We start from the raw sequence: 24,220 nt of genomic DNA on the forward strand, positions 1-24,220 counted from the left end.
ATCAGGTTGGCTAAAACGGAACGTACACTGCCAAAAAAGAGGCGGGAGCAAAGGAAAACGACTGGGAAAACGGCCTTAAAATACCGACTTTTGGAACCAAACAACATTCCTCGAGCTGGTAACCGCGTGCAATTAATTTCAGATCGGATTTCGAGATGGCGCGATCCTTCTACCATGACAGGCATGGAAGGGGTAGGAAGGGATAGGGAGGGAAGGGGGAGGGGGGAGGGGAGGACGGAGGGAAGGCGAAGGCGCCCCTTCCTCCGCTTCCCGCGGTAATCCCTTTCCGGCCCCATCCTTCGCCGCGCCTTTGCTCTCTGTCGCTCTCTCTCCCTCTCCCTCCTCGTCCTGCCCGTCTCGCCTCCAAATTCGTCCTCTCGTCCTCTTCCCACGGCCTCCCCTTCTCTCTCGCCCTCTCTCTTTCGCTCGATGCTTCGATCGCGTCGCGGTTGCGGCGGTGGCGGCCGCGTGGCCCCTCCCCGCCCCGCCCTTCCCTGTCCGTCCACCCCTGCAGCACCCCACCCCACCCTCCCCACGCCGCCCCCGCGCTGCACCCCGCCCCGCTCACCCCGCCCTGCCGCCCTCCGCGACGCACCAGCGAGGGCGCGGCACGGGGCACGGCGCGGGGCAGCGCAGCCGTGCGATTCCGAAAAGCCGTTTCGTCGCTCTGCCTCTGTCGCACCCCTACGGAGCACCCCGCGAGAGCGACAGAGAAGAGAGACGGAAAGCGCCAGTCCGCTCCGCATCGCGTCCGCGGGGCGCGTCTCCCCTCTCTGCCGGCGTCGCGACGCCCCGGCCGCGCCCGAGAGTGCGAGAGAGACGGCGGCGGCGCCTGCTCCGGGGGCGGCGTCCCTGGTCGTCCCGCGGGAGGGGTGAGGCGGGGCGTGCTGCGGGGCTGGCGCTGCTGCCCCTGGACGGGGCTGGCGGGGCTGGCGGGGCTGGCGGGGCTGGCGGGGCTGGCGGGGCCCGCGCCGCGCCTCCGACCCGACCACCACGCCGCGCCGCAGTCGCCCTCACCTCTCTCTCGGAGTCGCGCGTAGTCCGTACACAGCGTGCAGGCGTCGGCCTCTCGGCCCGCGAGTCCTCGTCTGCTGGCCCGCGTGCACCCCTCGCCGCGCCGCCGCGCCCCCGGCGTCTCGAGCGCCCCCTGCCGGCCGCGCGCCGCCCCGCGCCCTCGACGCCGAGCCCCCGGCGCCGGAGCCCCCCGTCGACCCCGGGTAATTACCACCAGCAGCGAGTGATGAAGTGTCAATAAGTAGGTGGACTCCCCGTGCCGACCGTGCCGGCCGTGCCCTCGCCCCGACCCGGCTCAACACGCCGTGGAGCTCGGACAGCACAGTGCCACGCCGGCGTCTTGACAGCTCACTTCGGAGCTGGCAAACTGTTGCTCTTCTAACGCCAGGCGCAAGTGCAGCAAAGTCCTTCCCTTCCGCGTGTCGTGTGCTGCATCCGGCGAACGAGGAGTCGTTTCGTCGCTCTGGCTTTCTCGCAACCCTTTACGGGACGCCCCGTCAGTGCGACAGCGACAGAGTGATGACCAAGTGACTCTTCAGTGGGGCTGCTGGCGGGGCTCTAACATGACCACCCTGACGTGACTCTCAATTCGGAAGCGACTCTCATTCAATTTCTTGTGTCTCGCAGGACTGTGCTCCGCGTTGCCCGTGACCACAGCGACAGCGTCCTTGGCGTCCTTGGCGTGCTGAGGATGCACGCCGGCGGCCCCCCGCCGCGACCCGCCGAGAGGACTGTCATCAGATACAGGACGTCTCCGCAGTCGCGCTCCAGTGTTTGAACTTTCCCGCCAACCCCCGCGATAGCAGTGAACAGTGCTGCGGACACGTGTGGTGTTGTTGAAGGACTCGGCGTTGTTGTTGTGATAGTGCGAGCGGTTCCGGAAGACGCCAACGAGGAATTCCCCCTGTGACAGGTGAGTCGAGCGATTCGGAGGAGCGTTTCGTCGCTCTGTCTCTCTCGCACCGCTACGGGACGGCCCATGAGCGCGCGAGGGACAGAGATCTGCGTTTCCTGCTGCGTGTCCGGATAAACGCCGTTTCCGTTCAAATTGGGCGGGGGTGACTCACAGCCACGCTGAACCGGCATGTCGCTCTGTCTCTCTCGCACCCTCACACCTTACGGGACCTCCCCAGGAATGCGAGAGAGACAGAGTGACGATGCTCTGTTGGGAATCGGTCTCCTTCCTCTGCGAGTGCCTGCGAGGCAGTGAAAGTACACGCGTTCCCAAATAGAACAAGGCGCCCCTCCCCTCCCCCTCCCCTTCGGGACCTTCGGGGAGTCGGGCTGCATGCAGGCCGTGCAGGCCGGCCGGTCGGTCGGCCGGAAGCCGGGGCATTCGAACGCAGGGGAAGGGCAAACTTTTTTGGCAAGGCGGTGACGGCCGCCAAGAAGGCGAAGCAAGGCGATGACTCGTGACTCATTCGCGTCCACGGGGGCGGTCGAAGCTCCTAGTCGGTGGTTCAACTCGCGTCGTTTTACGTTCCCCACCTTCGCTTTCCTTCGCTGCCACGGCCGCGATGCGGACCACGCGGACCACATCCGATAACATTGTGCCAACCGGCGAACGCGCGACAGTGTAGGACTCGCTCGGAGTACCGCCTTGCGTGGCGAAACTGGCGCAGCCTGGCGTACTGCGACCCGCGAGTCCGGACTCGGCATTTCGACGACATTCCGGGGCCCTTCGTGCTTTCATGGCTTTCACGGTCACGAACCCCACACCCCCGATTTCATGGAGACCCGCCAGTGTGGCCGCCAAATTTCCCACTAATATGCACCCAGGGTTTGGCAACCTCAGGCAATAGGTTTCGCTATCGAGGAGTTGCCTCGTAGGCACGCTGAGGTTGGCAACCCTCTCGACACCGGAGCATGGTGGCGATTTTTGGCACCGGGATCGCCTACCCGCCAGGCAAGGCAATCAGTGCGGTGGGTGGCCGTGGGTCCGGCCGGAGTGGAGAGCTCTGGCTCCACCGCCGCACTGCCATGGCACTGCAGCTGGAATCAAATCGCGTGGGCTTAGCTCCGGAATTGGGTGTGCGTACATCCGCGCGTGATTGGGTGTGGGAGAGAGGGCGTGTCGCATAACGACAGATCGTCACACGGACACACACGTGCGGGCGTGGGCGTGTGCTGTCACGCAGGCCCTGCCCGGCCCTGCCCTAACCGGCGAGAACCGCCTCATGCCGTTTGCACCCTGTGGGCGTGCCGTGGCGTGCCGCGCCCTGCCTTCGGCCACCCCGTCCCTTCCTCTCCCTTCGTGACGGCAGTACGGCGATAGCGAGCGGCGTGGTCGGCGTGGTCGGCGCGGTGGTGTTGGAGGCCCGGACGCCCCGGATCCAATGGCAGTGGCGTGGCGCCCCGCACCGCCCCGCCCCGCCCCGCACCGCGACCTGCCCGCCGGCCTTGACTCTGGACGCTCTTGACCACGGCCGCGCCGCCGGGCCATCGAGCATCGAGTCTCGGGTTCAATTACCCGCGCTTCCTGCCCTTTTCGCGGAATGGAGGCGCGCGTAGAGCACGCACTTGTGTGCCGTTTGTGGGATCGGCAGGGAGACGGACGGACGGACGGGCCGCGTGCGGGGGCGGGGGGCCCGGCACGGCATGAATGGAATGAAGGGCCAACCCTGGCCAACCACGCACAAGCCTATCCCGATTGCTCAGACGTCAGGGCGCACGCCCTCTCCCTTTCGCCCTCTCTCTCTCGCCCCTTCTTCCTCATCTCCCTCTCCCTCCCTCTCTCTTCCCCCTTCCCTCATCCTTTATCCTTCCGTCTGGCGACGTCTGGCGACCGCGGTCTGCCGCAGGGGTGGTGGGGCGTGCGGGACAAGAGCAGCAGCAACAACAACAACAACAACAACAACAAAAGGCGGTGGGCAACCTGCCGCCAAACCTCAACCTGCGCCCGCCTGGCGCCTTCACGCTGCCAACACGAAAACAACAACAACAGCAACAAACGAACAGCTGGGCGCATCCTGCCGCACCTTCCGCCAACACAGGACACAGAAACAACAACAATTCCTCGACAGTGAACGCGTCATATCAAGCAACAACAACAACAAACCAACCGGACATTTCCCAATCAAAAGCACAGCACAACCGCATAATGACGCGATGGTGCCGGAATGGTGCGGGGCTGGTTTTTCTGTAATGAAAGTGGACGGTGTGTCCTGACTAAACGGAAGCCCGTCGGCATGGGACACACTGCGAAAGCAAGCAAGCAAGTAAACAGCCCTCCCCCCCCTTTTCCGGTCCGCCGAGACACGTCCCGTCCGCGCGCCCCGCCGCCCCAAAGGAGGCCCAGATTGTCCCAGTAAGCCTTTATCATCCCAGTCTTAGATTTTCCCGGTCGCAAAATTAATATAGTTCGGACATTTCGTTAAGCCCCACCCGGGGAGGGGATGTGCACTATGTGGACTTGACTTTTTATCATCGAACGGGCTGTGGGGCATACAGTGGGATGGGTGATTGAAATACCGTTCTTTCCGCTCTCATGGGGCGGGCGTCGGGCGTCCCGTGGGAGTGCGAGAGAGACGGCCTCCTGCCGCGGCCTGCCGACGCTAACGCGGCGCGTGTTCTGTTTCAGGGTTGCAGGTTGCCGCAGACTGCAAGCGTCGCCTTCCTAGAAGGACAAGTCCTGCGGAGTCCGTGACAGTCCGTCGCCATGGTCAGCAAGGCCGAGAACCGCAACGGCCACGAGCTGGCCCCGCTGAACGCGCGCGGCGGCGGCATCGCCGGCCCCATGAGCCCCGTGAGCCCCGTGGTGGGCGTGGGCTCGGCGGCGCAGGCCGACCCCTCGGGGGTGACCATCGTGGTGACCCACGCGCCGCCCGTGCACCGCGGCTCCATCATCTCCAGGGCGTCCGCCGGGCCGGAGCGCGCCGCCTGGTCCAACAAGATGCAGTTCTTCCTGTCCATCATCGGCTACTCCGTGGGCCTGGGCAACATCTGGCGGTTCCCGTACCTCTGCCAGCAGCACGGCGGCGGTGAGTGTTGCGGTGTTACGTCGTTTGTGGACGGATGCGTCCGTCGACCAAATTGGTCGCGATAACGCAATCCAGGTATCTAGGGGCCCGGCCCGGCCGGTCCGGCCCCATTTGACGGCGTGTGGGTGTCCAGCGGCCTGACTGGCTGCCGCCACCGAGGCACCACCCGGTTCAATCCGGGGAACGCCAGAACGCCCATTGTGACGTCGGGTGTGGTCGTTATCAATCCGCGGAATGAGCACGTGCCAACAACAACAATAGACCGAAAACAGGGTGGCCACTCAATTCCAAAAATGAAATTCCCGTTTTTTTCCCGGTATTTCCCGGTCAAAATTAAGGCTTTTCTAGGTTATTTTAGTGGTTCAAAGGCGCTTTTTCAGGGCGCGGCACACTGAAAAACCAAACGTGGTCCAGACCGCACCACTGGTGTGGTCAGATGGATGCCATTTTGACCACATCAGTTGGTGTGGTCTAGACCACGTTTGACGACGTATGGTGCGGTCTAGACCACGTTTGGCCACGTTTGGTGTGGTCTAGACCACACCAAACGCACCAAACGTGGTCTAGACCACACCAGCCGGTGTGGTCAAAATGGCATCCATTTGACCACACCAGTTGGTGCGGTCTAGACCACGTTTGGTTTTTCAGTGCAGCGCCTCGGGAAGGCTTTGACCGCTGATAGTTTGGGAGTAGTGGTCTTGCAAAAATGGTCAAACAGTGAATAAATTTCAGAAAATCACCGTTTTTGCTGACTTTGAGTGGTCACTGCATCCAATTTAGTTGCGGTCAAAGGCCTCCCTCGACGCCTTACTATTCTAAAGACCCTACTCTTTCATGGCCCGCCTCGGGAAGGCTTTGACCGCTGATAGTTTGGGAGCAGTGGTCTTGCAAAAATGGTCAAACAGTGAATGAATTTCAGAAAATCACCGATTTTGCTGACTTTGAGCGGTCACTGCATCCAATTTAGTTGCGGTCAAAGGCCTCCCTCGACGCCTTACTATTCTAAAGACCCTACTCTTTCATGGCCCGCCTCGGGAAGGCTTTGACCGCTGATAGTTTGGGAGCAGTGGTCTTGCAAAAATGGTCAAACAGTGAATGAATTTCAGAAAATCACCGATTTTGCTGACTTTGAGCGGTCACTGCATCCAATTTAGTTGCGGTCAAAGGCCTCCCTCGACGCCTTACTATTATAAAGACCCTACTCTTTCATGGCCCGCCTCGGGAAGGCTTTGACCGCTGATAGTTTGGGAGCAGTGGTCTCGCAAAAATGGTCAAAAAGTGATTGAATCCCCGAAAGTATGATTGTCATTTCATTGGATGATGTTGATTGTTTCACTGATTACCAGCTAGACGTGCAATGATTATCTTGAGTTGAGTACCCCTTGCTGCGGCGCCGACGACTACGACTGAACCTTCAGAAGAAATTGACCTACAGGCAGCGCAGGCCTTTTTCGCCTTTTTCCCGGTTTCAATATGAAATTCCCGGTTTTTTCCCGGTTTTTCAAGGAGATTTCATTTTCCCGGGTTTTTCCCGGTTTTCCCGGTTTTCCCGGTCGGTGGCCACCCTGCGAAAATAGCGAAACTACAGACAACAGGTGTGGAACCAGAGCAGTGGCGGTTAGTTGGTCCAAGCGGCCGATTCGGGAGCTTGTGTTCGGGAAGCCGCGAAGCGCATTCAATCGCTTCGGCACTCTACTTGTTCCGAAGAGTCGTCGCCCCGTCTCTGTTGCACTCACGGGGCGTGGCAGGCGTGGCAGGCGTGGCGCAGGGGTGCGAGAGAGACAGAGCGACGAAGCGACGCCGGCGGCGGCGGGGAGGCCGTACAGGTGTCGCGGTGACTCCGCCGTGTTCCGCCTTGTCCGAGCAGACCGCCGCGGGTCGATTCGATTAGGTCGATTTGCCGCCAAAACCGAGAGCTCGCGCCTCTCGCGTCACGCCAAACACTTTGGCGGTGAATTTACGGCGGGCTGAGCTAGAGGCTAGGGCAGCGAGGGCAGCGAGGGCGAAGCGCGGGGCGGCCTGAATGAACACTTTGTTACGCCGCCTGACCCTGGCCTCGCGCAAGCCCCGGCCGCGACTTTTGGAACGCGTCCAAATGGTCCAAATACCGGTGCGGAGCGCGGAGCAGGCGAGGAGCACCAGTCTCGTGGCGCCCACGAAAGGTGATGCCAAAACCTGCGCGATTTTATTTTAAACACAAATCGGGACATTTCAAACAAAAACCTCCTTTTTTTCGACAAAATGTTGATTTGCGCTTCCGTGCCAAAGAAAATGACTTCCTGAAATAAAAAGGTTTTGGAAAGATGCCGTGAGAGGACAGAGTGTCACGCTCAGCGCGCTCGGTCGAGCCTCGCAGCATCGACGATGATGTCAATGGGTAATTGGAGCTCGCGTTGAAACTAGTTTGGCCGCACCTCGGCGCGGCCTTTTTCTATTTTTACGGCGCGGCAACGGCTAAGCCGCCTGCACCGTTCCGATCGAGGAGAACGCGCAGAGGTGGAACTTTTTTAATCAAACTTACGCCTGCAATTTCATGGCACGAATAATGGCTGGATGAAAGCGATCCAGAATCCAGGCGGTTGGAGATCGGCTTTCGACGCGTCCGGACGAACCCCGCGCAAGTTAACCCGACCGGAAGTTACCTCGCGACGCGCGCCGGTCAAATGGGCCGCCGATTCACCCTTGTTTTGTTTCCGGTGACGTCACTGCCAGAGGACACACACTTTTGGCTCGCAATATTCTCTGTCCTTTTCGCACTAATCGCGCGCCGACGCGTCACGCCGCGAATATAACTCGATGACTGTCTGGGCGTCGCTCCGTCCCTCCATGGTCCCTCTCGCGCTCACGGGGCGCGCCGCACAGCGCCGCAGGGGTGCGAGAGAGACCTTCGCGCCGAGCTGGGCCAGGTTCGTTTTCGCCAACAAAACGTGTTTCGTGGCAGTGTGCCGCACGCGTTCCTCGTCGCTACCCCTTTCAAGCTCCCAGCCCGCGACCCTTTCGGGGGAAAGCGTTTTTAATGGGGAAGGCGAGGCGAGTTCTGAAGCCACGCTGCTGTACACTGCAAAAAGTTGACCCTTCGAGGTCAGTAATATGGTCATCATCTTGCAATTAATTTTTTTTTTTTTGGTGGCTAAGGTTTTTATGTGTTTAAACGCACCTGAAGCCGGGCGTCGACCCCGACGGCCCGACACTGCCAGTCAACAACAAAAACAACGACGACGACGACGAACAAACTAGGCAAAATTGCGCGGGTACTTGCGAAGCACCAGCATTCCTAGAACAGGTCCCCGCCCTGCTGGCCAATCCCGAACAGTGCTTTTCTTCGTCGCTCTGTCTCTCCCGCACTCATCAAGGCGTTCCGACGGGGCGACAAGACCGGACAAGACGGCGACGAAACACTAATCTCAGATTCGCAATTCGCGCCGCGACCCGCTCGCAAAACACCGTGCTGAATAATAGGAGTTAATTTTGCTAACGGGCGTCGCGGGGATTTCTCTTCTACCCCCTCGAGAGGGGGGAGGGGAGGGGGGTTATGTATTCATTCATCGGGAGGAAAGTGCTTTTGCGTGAGGCGCAGGTCCAAAGGGTGGGGGTGAGTACATGAGGGGATGGCGAATTCAGGAGGCGGAGGGGGTGGGGGTACGACAGGGAATCGGACACGGCGCGGCGGAGCTGAGGGGGAGGGGGAGTCGACCTGGAACGGTGTGCGAGGCCGGCGCGGCCAGGCCATGCGCGTGGAGCCAAGGTCAACAGACTCCCAGAGAACCCCAAACATGGCGGGACAGGGACTCACCGAGGGGGTGGGGGCGGGGACGTGGGGGTCGGGGGCAAATGTCGAAACCCCTCCCGGCTCCCTCGGGAACAGGCCGATGATGACTGGGGACAAGCGGGACGAGCGGCGAGGCACGCGCTGCGGTGGCGATGCGGCCAGAGAGCGAACACTGTTCCCGGAACGCGTCCTGCTGACTGTCGCCTCTCTCTCTGTCTCTCTTGCACTCCAACGCTGTGCGGAATCAGTCTGCTGAGCCGGTGGGCTCATGCCTCGTCGCTCTGTCTCTCTCGCTCCTCATGGGCGTGAGAGAGCACGTGGCTGCGGTCTGTGTGTCCAGGACGTCCAGGACTCTGTGGCCCCGTCCGTTTGATCGCGTCTTTCAGCCGCCACCGACCGGCTGGGCTAAAATCAATACGCGACTCAGACTCCTCGGTGAAAGGAGCAGGGAGAGAGAGAAAGGCGGACAGACAGAAAAACATTGGGACAAATAGACGGTGAGACGGATGAGTGCGACAAAGACAGCGACACGCTCCATTCACACGCCGCGACCTCGCCCGCCAGGCCCGCCTCCCTCCCTGGTACTCCCTGGTACCCGCGCAAGGGGCGAGCGAGTGAGAGTGAGAGAGACAGAGTGAGGAGGGTCGTCTTGGCGCTGGCCGTGGGCGCGCTCCGCAAGCTCCGCACCGCGGGGGCGTTGTTTGTTGTCGGCAAGCCCCGGCAAGCCCCGGCCAGGCAGGACAGCCCCACGGTCGGGCTGTCATTGCGCCTCAGGGCCCCTCAGGGCACCTCGGCCGTCAAAGCGTCGAACTTGACTTTGTCCCGAGGCGGGGGCGCGGCTCGCCACGGCCCGGCGCACCTACACGTGTATTGACCGGCCGAACTTGGTTTCCGGGAAGCCGGCCGGAGCTAGGGCCCCGTGCAGGTAGGCAACCCGTGCGCAGCGCTGCGCTTGCGTTGCCTATCTCTGAGGCCGCAGGCGCGCCAGCCGCTCCAGTCAGCCCCGCCTGGCCCCGCCGCCGCGGCAGACCGAGCCGGAGAGTCTCTCTCGCACTCATGGGGCGTCCCGTGTGGGTGTGAGAGAGAAGAGCGACGAAAACGACCCTCGGAATCAGTCTGCTGGTCCTGTTGTTGTGGCGGGCTCCGGAGGGAGGAAGCTGCAGAGAGATGCGAAAAGCTGGCGAAGGGAGGGGAGGGTCAGGGTGAGGGGATGGGTCCGTGACGTCACTGATGGCGGGGGTGAAGAGATGCATGGCGGGGGGTTGAGAGTGGCTGGTGTGGGCGGCGCGGCGGGGGCGGCGCGGCGGGGGCGGCTCCTTCCCCTCCCCCTCCCCCCTCTCTCTCCCTGCCGCGTGGGTGTCCGACTACACAATGTTGTGGGGCTTTTAGGAGCAGCGCTCCGAATTAAGTCTCTCTCAGTCATTGTCAATTCATTTGTCCAGGGGGTGGCTTCGAGTGGCGCGTCCTTCCCCCCTCGAGGACGTCCGTGACTGAGACCGCACCGCGCCGCGTGACGGGGGGAAGTCCAGCCGGCGCGAAGTGACGGCCGCGTCCCCAAATAGACGCTTCCTTCGCCACGCCGCGGCGCGCCGCCCCTCCTCGACCCAATTTGGTCGATCGGGGTCGCCTTAAAATCACCCCCTCCCTATGACAGCACTTGGTAAACGGACAGAATAATGAAAAGAATTATGGGGAGTTGAACTTTGGTCCTTGGGGTTGAGGGATGGACGCCTCTACGCGCTCGGCTAGTGTCGCCCCGTTTCCGCGAGGAGACGGAAACAGTTCCGGGGTCGATACCACGAGGTTCGAAGCCAGAGCCGCGCCGCCACCGAGTCGATACTGTTTCTCTATGCATCGGGGCTCAACTTTCACGAATCACTGACGCGGTAAACACGGGGCTTGGCCGGCCTGGCGTCCCGGTCCGGTCGTCGTACAGTGTAGGGGCGTCACGTGCCCGCGGCCACCGCGGCGAGGTCGTGACGTCACGTGACCCGAAGTTACCTGCTCGTTGCTAATCAAGCAGGCCGAGCCGATGACGTACTGACGTACTGGAGGGGAGCAGTCTTCTCCAGCAGTACACGGGACGGGGCCGAATCAATGCGAAAGCCGAGCCCAGGGCCTCGCTGAAAGCCGCGCTGAAAGCCCGGCGCTGAAAGCCCTTTCACGGACGGTCAGGAAGCGCTGACAGAGCGCTGCAGTGAGGCCGGACCGGCTGGCAAAACCTTTTCATAGAGAATCATGAGAGGAGCGCGCGGATACTCTGGGCAACCGCTGGACAAACTGGAGAAACCACGAAAACCACTGGAACCGCTGGGATCGGGGCTGTGCGGCCTTGCAGCTCCGACTCATGAAATATGGACTGTGAGTGCTCTTCGCGCGGGGCCGCCTGGGCCTGGGGCCGCACATCCCCGACCGGCCCACAGTGGGCCAGAAGACCGGTGGAAGCGGCCAAAGAGTCTAGACGCGTTTTGAGCTCCAGAGTCGCTCGACTCGAACCAAACGTGTGACCCCACCAATGGAATGCTCTCCGAACGAGGAATCCATTGGTGGGATCACACGTTCGGTTCGAGTCCCATTTAGCGACTCTGGAGCTCAAAACACGTCTAGAGTTTTGGCCGCCTCTACCGGTCTTCTGGCCCACCGTGCGGCCTGGCTCGCGGGACCGACTCGTCCTGGAAGTACGACTCCGGCGGAAAATACAACCTTCGGGAACACGTCGCGGGAAGACCGAGTCCCTCTGAGTGGACCGCGGTGGACGGGGCTTAGCACGGGGATCACGGGGTAGAAGCCACACACGTGCTGCACTGCTGCACCACGCAGCGGCAGCTCAACGACCACCACAGCGTGGACGCGCAGGCTCGCGCAGGCTGAACGGAACACGCTTCGTCGCTCTGTCTCTCTCGCACACCCCTGCGACACGGACGCAGTGACGTCTCTCGGAGACAGCCCGCAGCTTGCACGGTGCACAGATGAGGTGTCCGGTTTCTGCATGCGGCAGGCTGGGCAGGCCTGCGGGAAGTCGCTCGCCTAAATGAGTTGTTCGCTTAGGAAACGTGATGACGGCCGAATGCCGCCCAAGGCCGACGACGACGGAATGATGATAACTGAGGCCTTTGTTGTTGTTTTTGAGCTTGGGGTGTAATCCCCGGCAGCCATTGTCTTCCTGGCAGCGTCGAAATCAGGGCAGAGGGCCGCACCAGCAACCACCAGCCGGACAAAGCCTGAGCCCTGGCCGAACACACAGACCACGCGTAAGCCGCGCGCGCTGGAGGACGAAGCACGAGCCGGAAGGTCGCGGGTTCGACTCCCGTGCCTGTCGTCGTCGTAGCGTCCCTGCTCTGTCGGGCGGGACAGCGATTTGTTTTTGCTCCAATGGCTGTTACCGATGTTCGTCCTTGTGGAGGAGTGCCCGGGAAAGGAAAGGTACCTCACAAAGTTGCCGTGTGAATTGCTGCTCCGGGTGACGGCTGGGGGCGGGGAAAGTTTGGGGTGGGGGCAGTCTGGGGGTGGGGCGGTAGTTACGCCTCCCTGGCCTACCTCCACCTCCACCGCTGGCCTTGGGATTGAACTTGGAGAGCCCCCTCCCCCTCCGGCTAGGACTACCCTACGCCCCCACTCCCCAGAATGATTGTCTTTTACCCTCGCAAATCTCAGGCGGTAGGAGAAAGATTATCCCGAGTTGATCTCGTAAAGTTGATCCCGTCGCGGATTAGCAGCTGCCTTGTCCTTGTCCTGCCGAGTTTGGCCCAGCCAGCTGCAGCTGCCCCGAGCCGCCCCCACTCCAGTGTCGAGGCGGGCCTGTCGGCCTCCCTCGGCCAATTACTCTCGCACGCTTGAGAGACGCCCATGAGTGCGAGAGAGACAGAGAGAGGCGGAGGGCGAGAATATCGTCAATACGTCCATTGAGTACGGGCTGACTGGCCCGAACTTTCCACCGTCAAAATGAGTCCGTAAAATCGACTGAGGTTGAGCGGAAGGAATGGGTGAAGTGGAGCACTGCGAAAAAAAAGGATCGCCTCGCCGTCGCTAGCGGGAGCTCCGTTCGTGTTGGCCGAGTCCTTACGGCAACTATGCAACCGGCATCTCACAAACGCACGCCCTATGGAAAAACGGAAGGAATGCGGCGAACGACACACGCGAGCCTTGCCGACCATTCTAACGGCTTCCTTGTGGGGGGCCGCGAGAAAATCCACCGAATTCGTGTGTGTCTGTGAGTTTGTTTTCGGGCAGCAGCGTGTCCCCTCAAGGGCAGCCCGAAGGGCCGGGCCGCGCTGGCGAAGGGACAGACCGGCCAGCCAAAAACCTGAGCCGTGCCCGGTAAACAGCCTCCTGAGTGTTGATCTTGAGGGGCTGGCCGGGCTGGCCGCGCAGCTGACGCGGCTGACGTAAGCGCGCATGCCGCCCATTCAATCATGTTCGCCGTGTCAACTCCGACTGAGGCGCGCTGAGGCGCCATGCTGCCGACACGTCTGACATGTCAGTGGCGTTCTGTGGCGTGTCAGCAGCACACAGGGCCACTCGCTCAGGTGAAGCCGCGGGTGATTTACAACCAGCGAGGAACCGACAGGCAAAGCCACGGAACTTTTTGGCGGGAGTTTCAAACTGAGAGTCTTGCTGCTCCTTTCCTTCCATCTCCCTCGGCAGCCGCGAGCATTCCGGCAAAGTCGTCGCCGTTCTGTCTCTCTCACACCATTGCGGACCGCCCCACGAGTGCGAGAGAGACAGGCGGCAGGCCGGCAGGGGCATTCGGGTGACCTTCCTTTGATGGCGCCAAAACGATATCCCCTCCCTCTATTTTCGGCGGGCCGCGCTGCCGCCCTGGTGCGCCAGCCGAAACGTGTGCGATGGCATCGGAAAGGGCTGGGCCCGGTGAGGCAGGACTTTGACGTGGGAGAGGGGCACTGCAAGTTTAGATTCAGCCGAGGAGACGAGGAGACGCTCGGCAGCGCACAGTGGGCCAGAAGACGGGGTGGAGGCGGCCAAAACTCCAGACGCGTTTTGAGCTCCAGAGTCGCTAAATGGGATGGGACTCGAACCGAACGTGCGACCCCACCAATGGATTGCTCCTAACGAGGAATCCATTGGCGGGGTCACACGTTCGGTTCGAGTCCCATTTAGCGACTCAAAACTCAAAAAACTCAAAACGCGTCTCTAGAGTTTTGTCCGCCTCCAGCGCCGATGACGATGACCGGTCTTCTGGCCCACTGTGCAACGGAGCAACTCACTCCCCCGTGGTCCGACAGCAGCAACGGAACGGTCCCTGCCCAGCCAGAATTAGATGTTCGAATCGACGTCGTTTCGAACACCTAGTTCCGGTTGGGTGCTTCCCCACCCAAGTGCACTGCAGCGCGGAGACGAGAGAGCGGGCTGCAACAAGAAAATCCTTTCCGATCACTTGGAGGGGCGCAGGCACCCCCACTGCTGCCATGTGTGCGGGCTGTCACACAAGTTTTGTCCCACTTTTCAACTCGCCCCCAGCCGATGCAATCAGTGAACCCGCCTCTGTTACACACTGAAGTAGGGCATCGTCTCTGCGGCTTTCTTTGCAGGTGCGTTCCTGCTGCCGTTCGCCGTCATGCTGGTCCTGGAGGGCATCCCCCTGTTCCTCATCGAGCTGGGCATCGGCCAGAAGATGCGGCTCGGCTCCATGGGCGTCTGGAACACCATCCACCCCTGGCTGGGCGGCATCGGCCTGGCCTCGTGCGTTGTCACCTTCTTCGTCGCGCTCTACTACAACGTCATCATCACCTGGGTCTTCTTCTACCTCTTCAACTCGCTCAGGGTAAGTCGCCGCTCCGTCTGTCTCGCAGCCCTACGGGACGGCTAAGAGTGCGATAGAGACAGAGCGACTGCGGGGAAGTTGAAGGTTGGTCTGGTTGTCCCGCAGAGCCCGCTGCCGTGGGCCACCTGTCCGCAAGTGAACGGCACTGCGGTGCCCGAGTGCCTGGGGTCGTCCGAGACGGCCTACTTCTGGTACCGCACCACGCTGGACGCGTCCACGTCCATGGAGGACAGCGGCGGCCTCAAGTGGTGGGTGGTGCTGTGCCTGCTGCTGGCCTGGGTCGTCGTCTTCTTCATCACCATGAAGGGCATCCAGTCGTCCGGCAAGGTGGTGTACTTCACGTCCATGTTCCCCTACATCGTGCTCACCATCTTCCTCATCCGCGGCCTCACGCTGCCGGGCGCGAGCGCCGGCCTCATCCACCTGTACACGCCCAAGGTGAGACGAGGACGAGACCCGGGTTCAAATCCCCGTCGCTTCATTTCCGACAACTCAACGTTCACTGTTTTGCAGTTGGAGAAACTACTGAACCCGGACGTGTGGCGCGAGGCGGCCACGCAGGTCTTCTACTCGTTCGGCCTGGCGTTCGGCTCCCTCATCGCCTTCGGCTCCTACAACCCGCCCAAGAACAACGTGGTCCGCGACGTGATCCTGGTGTCGGTGTGCAACGCCTTCACCGCCATCTACGCCTCGCTCGTCGTCTTCGCCATCCTGGGCTTCAAGGCGCACCTCAACGTGGAGCGCTGCCTCGAGGTGTACGTGTCAATTCACAGGCGAAAGTGGAAGAAAATAGTTTCATTTTTCAAAACTTTTTTATTTTACAATTTTTTCAATTTTTAGACTTTTTAGTTAAAACTTTTAGTCTTTATAGTTTAAATTTTTAGAGAGAAGTGTTTTTAGTAGTTTAGTAGTGCTGCGGTTCTGACGACGTACTCTCTCTTGCAGCAACAAGCCCCTGGCGTACAGCGTGCAGCTGCTGCCGACGCCCAACGCCACCAACGAGGCGTACTTCGCCATGCTGGAGACGACCACCAAGAACTACACCGCGCTGGGCCTCAAGCAGTGCTCCATGAAGGACGAGCTGGACAAGGCGGCCGAGGGCACGGGGCTGGCCTTCATCGTGTTCGCGCAGGCCATCGTGGAGCTGCCCATCGCGCCCTTCTGGTCCGTCATCTTCTTCCTCATGCTGCTGGCGCTGGGCATCGGCTCGCAGATCGGCATCCTGGAGGGCATGCTGTGCACCATCTTCGACATCGACCTGCTCAAGCGGATCCGCAAGGAGTACATCACGGGTGAGGCTCCCGCCGGCTCCCCCGCCCTCGTTTCGAGTTGGGCCTTCCCCGGGACCGCACGGCGCGGCGCGCTTGGCGGCTTGGCGGTACCGCCCCAGCCGGCCCTGCCCTGCGTTTAGTTGTTGTTGAGAGTGCTCAGTGGTTGTTGTTGTTGCTCGCAGCCGGCGTGTGCCTCGTCTGCTTCTTGGTGGGGCTGCTCTTCTGCACCGGCGCTGGCGAGTACTGGCTGCAGCTGTTCGACTCCTTCGCCGGGACGGTGGGCCTCGTCATCATCGCCCTGCTCGAGATGGTGGCCGTCATCTACGTGTATGGCCACGAGAGGTACGGGAAGGCCACGTCACCTCGCTTTTCCGTTTCATTTGACTTCGGCTGTGATGTGCGCGTTTCGTTTCCAGATTCACGCAAGACATCGAAGACATGACGGGCTACAGGCCTGGCTGGTACTGGCAAATAACATGGCGGTTCCTAGCACCCCTCATCATGACAGCTATTTTAGTTTCATCCGTGCTGTACATGATCATTAATACCCCGCAATATTCAGCGTGGGATCCAGTAAAAGTAAATACCCTTTCAAACAGTCAACATTGGAAGCGATTTATGATCTTTAGAGGGTGCATTCTGAAACATTTCTGTCCTCCCAGGGAGAGGTGGTGAAAATGGATTACCCAGGATGGGTGCTCGTCATCGCAATAACAATGATAGTTGTTGGTATTTTACCCATACCAGCAGTCTTCCTTTTGCGACGATTCCAATGTCTCAGATTTGACATTAACATCAGCCAAGGAGCTATTCGTAGAATAGATACAACTGTTTCCACAAAGGAAATGATGGGAGATCAAGATGTAAGTATTTTTTATCTTTTTTTAAAGGAAGAAAAAACACTTTCAATGTTGTTTGTTCACTAATGTTCCTGATGTGAATATTGCTTTCCCCAATACATTGTGTTTCTGGCCTTCTTACACAAGTGTGATGCATCAACTCTACTAAAAACGTGTGATATTTTGAGCACAGTGTGTCTTGCTTTGCACTGTGTTATATATCAGATTTGTTAGAGTAAGCTATTACAGTGAATGGGGATCAGGCTCTTAAGCACAGCAGTAAAATATCTACACCAAATACATTCCTCATGAAAAATTTAATTGGGGCACTTGTTTTCAGAGCAGTGTATTCCCTGATTAACAACAGTGAATGCTGGTAATATTTAGACTTTTTAGGCAGTAGGAGAAATTTATTTGTCTGAAAATTCATTTTCCAGTCTTGTAGATGTAGCAATCGGGTGTTTTAAAGCCAGGAATTCTCAGATATGCAGGGAATGAATACCCATATAGCATCAAACTTAGTTCTCTCTAGATTAGATTCCTGATACTGACACTTTGATGGTGTGTGAATGTAACTAAAATGTAGACACTGGGAGTCAGGTGAGTGAGGCCTCTCTTGTGCTGCACTGTATCAATGCATGCCACACACTCTACCCTCATGGTCAATAAACCAGAAACAAATTTGCACCAATAACCAAACTTGGCACCTTGCAAAACGTTACAACGAAAATGTTCTGATTGAAAGCGCTATGCATGCCTTATGCATAAATAAATATCTATTGAAAACAGCAGATCTAGGATAGGAAATGAACATATATGAACATGAACCATGAACAAAAGTCTGATCCAATGATGCCTTTTTGTAGGTGCCCAAGGGGTTTAAAAGACATTTTTATGTAAGTAAGAATAGTAGATTGGGTTTAATATGTTTACTGCTGTTTCCTTTCCCTAGTTACCCTTCCCTCAACATTCCTTCACTCAAACCGTCCAAACCAAGCATTTCTCCTCAACCACTTAGTAGAAAACTAGCTAATGCACAGTCACGAGTCATCTATGGCATCATTTCATGGATTTTACTTCATCATATTTCTTTTTACAGTCCTGCTACATTCACACCATTTTGAGAAAAATACCAGCTTATTTACAGTGTTTCCTGAAAGTCATCATCATCTTTAGCTGTTCACAATGTATTGCATCAAAAAGCGGCACACACAACATCATGTCCTTGCTTGGTCTCTTGCATATTGAAGCATTCATTCTGTGTGTTTTCCTGCATTTCAAATCCCTTCCTTGCATGTTTTCTATTTATTCTGCCTTAAAAGTGAGATAAATTTTTATTTGGATATTCAGCAATTGGAGTGTGTTTTCTTCCCTTGAGACTCAGCGCTATTTAAGACTTTAAGGATCCAAGACCATGTCTCTGACATCTGATATATTCAAGTTAATTCTTGTCCTTAAAAACTGTTTTTTAACAGGAAAAAGAATTCAAAATTTGAAAGGGATTTCAAAACACACTTGTTTACAGACGCTGAGCTACTTTTCACACTTTAGCAGAATAAATCTGAGTGTACCATTCTAATTGTTTGCTTTAATTCATACTATAGAAAATGTTGCTCACAATATTTTGTTGTACAGTTATAGGTTGGGCCCTAGCAAGATGGCCGCTGATGGGGTGTTGGTGGTGCTGGTGGCTAGATTCTTCCTAACAATACTAACCACTGCTTAAAAGACTAACTAATCCGTGAGTTTGTACATCCATTTGTAGAATGCATGAGTGAGATCATTTCTGTGTAGTAAGCAATTGCTTTCCACATCATAGGCATTTTCATGACTTACCAAGGCTTTTACTTTCATGTTTCTCTATGTAGACTTTATGTACAAAGCAGATTTGTCTACAGAAAATTACTGCGTGAACTGCACATAGCTAAATACGTAATATCGCTACACCTCAGGCACCTGTAGTTCTATAGTTTTGACAAAGTGTTGCAATGAAAAGCTACTTGCAAAATGTTATCTAAACTACAGATCATTGAAGTGTTTCAAATACAACTAGTTTGCAGTTTGACATGTACAAAGCGTTTTTGCATGCTTATCTTCTTTGATTCAGCACTTCTAGATTGTCATCACATTCCTGTCTGGATGATTTGGGAGCCATTGAGTGAATAAAAAGTAGCACAAAATATCTCTGGACTATAACTCTTAAACACTAGTCCAGACATTACCTGAAATAAGCATGGCTCCTGCTTTGATAAGCATAGCATAAAGAAAGTTACCATTTTTTCTCAGTAGTATACACTGTGTTTACAGAAACAGTGTAACAACATTGTTCAGATACTGATGTTGAAAACTCATCTGTTGCAGGTTGATGAGTACCACGACGACTTCCCAGACACAGATGACAATGATGATGACGAAGACGACGATGACATGCCACCTAGCACCACCAACAATAGAAGATTGGCGCCACTTCCCTTCAGCCCCAAGAAGAAAGCTTTCAAAATGGAAGTAATAGACTTCTGAAAAAAAAAGAAGAGAAAATTAAGAAAAAAATTGCAATGTTTGCCAAAGAGTGAATTCACAAGTTCAAATATGTTTCTTCTTGTTTGTGTTAATCTGTAAGATATTTTTTGAATGTTGTAGCATTAGTTTTATATGATGCACAAAGATTTTGTGCAATTAGTTTACATTTGTTGCTATATAAATAGCCAAGTTGCCAAATTTGTGAAAGGAAGAAAAGGTAAAGAAAGCTCTTTCCTCAGTCAAAAATATACTGTCCATCCTCAATGTAAAGTCCATAAGTGGCTTTATCTGGCATGATCTACTTAAAACGACTACTATGTTCAATTTAGAATTTAAATGAGCAGTGAGTTTATTTATGAGGAAAGAGGTTATTGATTAAATTGATAGAAAGGCAGCAATACTGGACTTTGGAAGTGGCTAATAGTTAGTTGAAAATGTCTGTCACTAAATTATATAGATTAATACAGAAGTAGTGAGAGTACAAATCTTTGTATTTGTCACTACAAGCTGGAAAGACTGTGTTATATAAGTCTTCTGGATCAACAATGTGATCCTGATGCGTGCTCAGGGAGCTGGTTGAAAATAATTGGTATGACTAAGTATACAAAATTGAGAGGATTAAACAGGTAAAGGAAACATAGGACCCTCCAGCATCCTACTGTCCATGCTATACAGGGAATAGGAACGTCAGTGAAACTTTTCATATTATGATGGATTTAATTTATACCACAGAACAGTTGCACCTCATTCAATGTCATGCACTTTGCACTTGACTTTCTTTCCTGTGCACAAACTGAAATAAGAGTCAGGGCTAATTTCGTAGGCTTGAAAACACCGACTTATGAATCCCACTGCGCCATTTTTAACGTCAGGGTATCATTAAAATATACACTCCAGTAGGGGTACTATTAACACAGATGTGTTGATTACAGCACTTTTGACATTTGGATAAATGTAGTAATTAATTTAGAAAATCTTAAAAATATTCTTGGCAGTTTTTTTTTAATGTTACAAATTAAAGTGTTTAGAAATTTGGCAGACTTTTGTCCTACGGCAAGCTGACTGGTTGCTGACTAGATTATATCATCTTCATTTTCCTATGATGCGTAGACTATAGACGCCACCAATCTTTCCTTCATTCTTACACCCTGCATCTGGTATGATGTCACTGAGTGTTTCCTGAGACAAGGGAAACATTTTCTGAGTACTGAAGTACCTGTTCGCATTGTGTGCTCAATTATCTCCCAAAGCATGTATCTGTAATGAGAGCATCAAGCTTTCAATTAAATCTAAACTAAAAGTTCTACCAAAATGTAGGCTAGGAGTAACTTTGTCAATAAGTAGAGGATCAATGTGATGAGACTGTCTTAAACTGTTGTGCCACCTCTAAAATGGCAGATCCATTTGATTGTTCGTGAGATGCACACAATATTTGCACAAAGCTTCAACTTTTGCAGCACAAGAAAGTGAATTACTTCATGATTTGAAGGGTTCAGAAAATTCAGTGTCTCTCTAGCTTGTCTGTCAGCAGTCTATGGAGGTTGCTTTAACTCTCTTAGCTCAAGGCATTTGATGGTGCAGCATCTTTACATTTGATCAAATTACTAAAAATAAGAATCCCACAAATTGAAACATTTTTCTAAAACTTCAGTTTTGATAGAAGAAAACATGTTGAGAGCCCAGAGACGCAACTATAAATCCACATCAATTGATGTCGCAACTCCACCAAAACTGACTGTAAACAATTTCAATGGCTGTAACTTGAAAGAATGTGCACTTGTAAAATACTTAGGGCTGGAAATTACATGAAAGATATGTGATGAGTATGAAGGAATGGAGAATCAAAGGTAGTGTGTATTTTTGCCACAAGAATCTTTCAAAGAAAAATGTGCTTGGTAAAACGCTAAGTTCCTCTCATTTATTTTGTAAGTATATGAGCCAATATTTTCAAGAGAATATTTTAAACTGATGGAGTAACACGAGAATGTAAATGATTCAGTATCTGAATGGCATTCATTATGTAGAGATACGACAATAAACTGTGATACTGATAAGTATATGTAACACATCACTATTGCAGATGTGAGGGAGTTAGTTAGATGCAGTCACTTACATTGGTACAAGAACAACATACTGTAATCTTCAATGTGATTAAACAATAGGGATATTCTGAAGTTCCCATCTAAAATAACCTCCCAGCAGAGGGTGTGAAGCAAGGATAATGCATTTGACAAACTAATAATTCAAATTCACCACAATGCATCAAGCAGATTAGCTCGTTAATAGGAGAAAGACTTTGTTCTATCTTAAATGCTTAAGGTCATTACAGAAAAATCTTACCTCAAAATATCTTCTGTACTCATTGCTTGGATTGCGTTGCTCACGTTCCATTAAAACTTCTTCTTATTGGGAACCTCCAATAAAATTTAAATAACCCATGGTTGGACTCCCTTCAATTGATATCTGTAATTCAATTGATACAATGTACACATAGGGAGAGTCAGTTAATCACATGGAATGATACTGTTCTCTAAATTGTGATTCAAATCCAGTACATTTCAAAAACAATTATTCTTCATGCTTGAAACCTCTAGTTAGTAGCATGTTTGTGTCTTGCAGAAATTAGAGACAATGAAAACAGTATTAGAAAAGTGCTGATAATTACAAACAAATTATTAAAAATCTTTTTCAACTGAGTTTTTTACTTATTTTAACTACCTTTATTTGCATTCCTACATAAGACTGTGCCTCTGGGGACAATGCAAGAAACAGAGAAACTTAATGATGGCAATGATGTGGCTCACCTGGCTTGTCGCCTCTCAGCACAAGCTCTGTGTTTTCTGGAATTGATGCCATACTTTTAACATATCATCTGCAGAGATTTGTCCTCGGTTACAGGTGGACTTGTCACACTCACTTCCACACACCCAGTGGCAAGTTGCGTTTTTGGGAATTTTCGGATGAACACTGGACAACCAGATCCCAAGAGAAGTATCTTCACCTTGATATCGATGAAGCCACCTTGAATTGGTTGCTGGAATAGAATGGAAAAGAAGAGATTATACATCAACAAAAACCTTGAAATTTATCCGGTCAAAAGGCACCAAAATAGACTTACAAAGAAATTTAACAACATTTTCATTCAGTACATAGCTAGCGCCACACAAGAATGGGGGGTACACTGGTGCAGCATATAGAAGTTCCTGCCATTTACCATGACGTTCAACAGGCAGGCCATGACGTAATCTTCCCCACCACCACATTTCAGACAGTGCACCTGATTTCTCCTCAACTTTTTCGATAAATTTCAAGTATTTCTCAATTAAGGGTACATTTAAGAATGTATCATCATCTGCTTTAAGCAAAAATGAGAAATGTAAGTTATTGTGGACCCTGTAAGACAATTTGTGAAAGCGATATTGACTGGGCCCAAACATAACAATTTAATAAACAAACACATTTTTGAAAGTACTGTAGCTTACCACACATAAAAATTAAGAAGCTTGTCTGGAATATTTCTATAGACATCTACAACGTCTACAAATAAAATATCTTGTTCGATGGATGCTTCATCACTCAGTCTCTTTGACTGAAATTTGATCTGCTTATCCCAATCCTCACTACGAGTTTGCTTCTTAGCCATAACAGTTTCCAAATCTGAAAAAATTTCACTACCATGAAGCATTTACCGGTAATAGGAAGTTAGACTATATGAAAAAATAATTAGAAGATAAAACAAACAGCACATGGTCAAAACTTACCATGGATTTTCAAAAGAACCGATATTGGAGAGCACGTTTCTTCATTAAAGTTAGACCATCCTCTTTCTACACTATACTGTGTAGTAAATTCAATCGCTTCACTAAAATTGAACCAAGAAGAATGGCCATAGCACGATGGAATTGTTTGGTCAGCAACTGTTGAATTTTCAGCAACAAGTTGCAATTCAGCATCAAATGATTTTGGTAATAAAAATGGTTTAGATTCTACCTCAACCCACGTCATATTAGTGGAAGCTGGCTGTTTAAATGAAGCGGAAGAGATCAAAGTACCAGTCCTTGCATTCTTCAAGTTAATTGTAAGTGAAGAAAACGTCTGAAGTAGTCCCATCCAAACACGAAATCGCTGCACAACAACTGGGAAATTCACATGGAAAGTGAAAGAGGTAACAGTGGCACCTGTGATTCTTGAGCTTTCGGCAGAGATCTCAGGCGTCCATATAGAATCAGCATATTGTTTATCTGAAATAGACAGACAAGATAAGACATTACAGCTACAAATAAATAAATTATAGCAACATATACACTTACCTGAAGGCAGCTCAAGCGATTCACATGTTAAGTCGGATTTGCGATCAACGGGATGAATGGGACAAAATTCACTACCAACAATGAAGTAAAACTTGTGATTTGTCTTGTTAAGCAGAGTTTTCCATGTTTTTCTAATGCTTGATCTTGCAGCAAAATTGTTCTGAGCAGATAAAATTCCGACAACAAGTAGACTCTTTTCACCTGCAGGACCTGTTGGGACTTGGTTAGTTCGACATGATATTTTTTAACAATACATCTTGACTCAACTTGAAAAACAAAATTATTGAAAAAGGGAAACTTTGAACCATTGACAATTGAGATAAAATTACAAGAAACAGCAAAACTGAGAAAAGGCTCTAACCTGAAAACACAGATTCTAGGATCCGAAGGGAAATAAACACCGAAATACACACAAGGATGGCCCATTTTCGAAAAAATATTAGCATGATGATGAGAAAAGACAAGCTGTCAAATCAAAATGACACTTGACACTTCAAGTGACACTGACACTGACAATACTCGTTGTGCCTGACGGACGTTTAACTTCCCGGCCTTCAAAGTAGCCGCTTGAAATCGTTGACAGGATCCCAGTCTGCCACCTCTTAAAGATAAAGTCAAACAAAAATTTGAACAAAATTTGAGCAGAATTATGAAAATATACAATAAAATTATTTGAAAAGTAGTATGTACTTAGTTTTTAAGTTTTTGTTTTCAGATTAGCCGTAAAAAGCTAGA

At 53.1% G+C, this 24,220-nt stretch overlaps 2 protein-coding genes across 6 annotated transcripts; one reads left to right on the forward strand and one right to left on the reverse strand.

Moving 5' to 3' along the window:
- The first annotated feature begins 1,197 nt into the window (after positions 1 to 1,197).
- On the forward strand, positions 1,198 to 21,867 carry LOC117654180 (sodium-dependent neutral amino acid transporter B(0)AT3). Of its 5 annotated transcripts, XR_004588289.1 has the most exons (13): positions 1,198 to 1,217; positions 1,642 to 1,927; positions 4,595 to 4,994; positions 14,313 to 14,545; positions 14,651 to 14,983; positions 15,059 to 15,300; positions 15,491 to 15,837; positions 15,999 to 16,158; positions 16,233 to 16,395; positions 16,479 to 16,679; positions 17,522 to 17,551; positions 18,291 to 18,396; positions 19,017 to 19,059. XR_004588289.1 is itself a non-coding variant. In XM_034400406.1 (12 exons), exons 3-12 carry the CDS (start codon positions 4,673 to 4,675, stop codon positions 19,173 to 19,175), a joined length of 2,190 nt encoding a protein of 729 aa, XP_034256297.1. In that variant the 5' UTR covers positions 1,198 to 1,217; positions 1,642 to 1,927; positions 4,595 to 4,672; the 3' UTR covers positions 19,176 to 21,867. The 5 variants fall into 5 exon arrangements, 2 of the variants coding, with proteins under 2 accessions (XP_034256297.1, XP_034256298.1); XR_004588290.1 differs by lacking the exon at positions 17,522 to 17,551 and having other exon boundaries at positions 18,297 to 18,396; positions 19,017 to 19,155; XR_004588291.1 differs by lacking the exon at positions 17,522 to 17,551 and having other exon boundaries at positions 19,017 to 19,050.
- LOC117654182 (UDP-GalNAc:beta-1,3-N-acetylgalactosaminyltransferase 2-like) lies at positions 18,916 to 24,066 on the reverse strand. The gene is made up of 8 exons (XM_034400409.1): positions 23,847 to 24,066; positions 23,486 to 23,695; positions 22,937 to 23,416; positions 22,658 to 22,832; positions 22,294 to 22,568; positions 21,980 to 22,209; positions 21,516 to 21,638; positions 18,916 to 19,171 (listed from the first exon to the last, which is right to left on the reverse strand). Exons 1-6 carry the CDS (start codon positions 23,929 to 23,931, stop codon positions 21,995 to 21,997), a joined length of 1,440 nt encoding a protein of 479 aa, XP_034256300.1. The 5' UTR covers positions 23,932 to 24,066; the 3' UTR covers positions 18,916 to 19,171; positions 21,516 to 21,638; positions 21,980 to 21,994.
- Positions 24,067 to 24,220: the final 154 nt, after the last annotated feature.

The sequence above is a fragment of the Thrips palmi genome, unplaced genomic scaffold (assembly GCF_012932325.1).
Source record: "Thrips palmi isolate BJ-2018 unplaced genomic scaffold, TpBJ-2018v1 HiC_scaffold_10, whole genome shotgun sequence".
In the NCBI taxonomy this organism is placed as follows: Eukaryota; Metazoa; Arthropoda; class Insecta; order Thysanoptera; family Thripidae; genus Thrips; species Thrips palmi.

Coding starts and splice junctions, on each gene's coding strand:
- LOC117654180 (XM_034400406.1), top strand. CDS start 4,673: ATGGTCAGCAAGGCCGAGAACCGCAACGGCCACGAGCTGGCCCCGCTG. Junction 14,984..15,058: donor TCCACCTGTACACGCCCAAG/GTGAGACGAGGA, acceptor ACTGTTTTGCAG/TTGGAGAAACTACTGAACCC. Junction 16,396..16,478: donor CAGCGTGGGATCCAGTAAAA/GTAAATACCCTT, acceptor CTGTCCTCCCAG/GGAGAGGTGGTGAAAATGGA.
- LOC117654182 (XM_034400409.1), bottom strand. CDS start 23,931: ATGCTAATATTTTTTCGAAAATGGGCCATCCTTGTGTGTATTTCGGTG. Junction 23,696..23,846: donor CCTAGAATCTGTGTTTTCAG/GTTAGAGCCTTT, acceptor AAGTCCCAACAG/GTCCTGCAGGTGAAAAGAGT. Junction 22,210..22,293: donor AAATGTTGTTAAATTTCTTT/GTAAGTCTATTT, acceptor ATTCTATTCCAG/CAACCAATTCAAGGTGGCTT.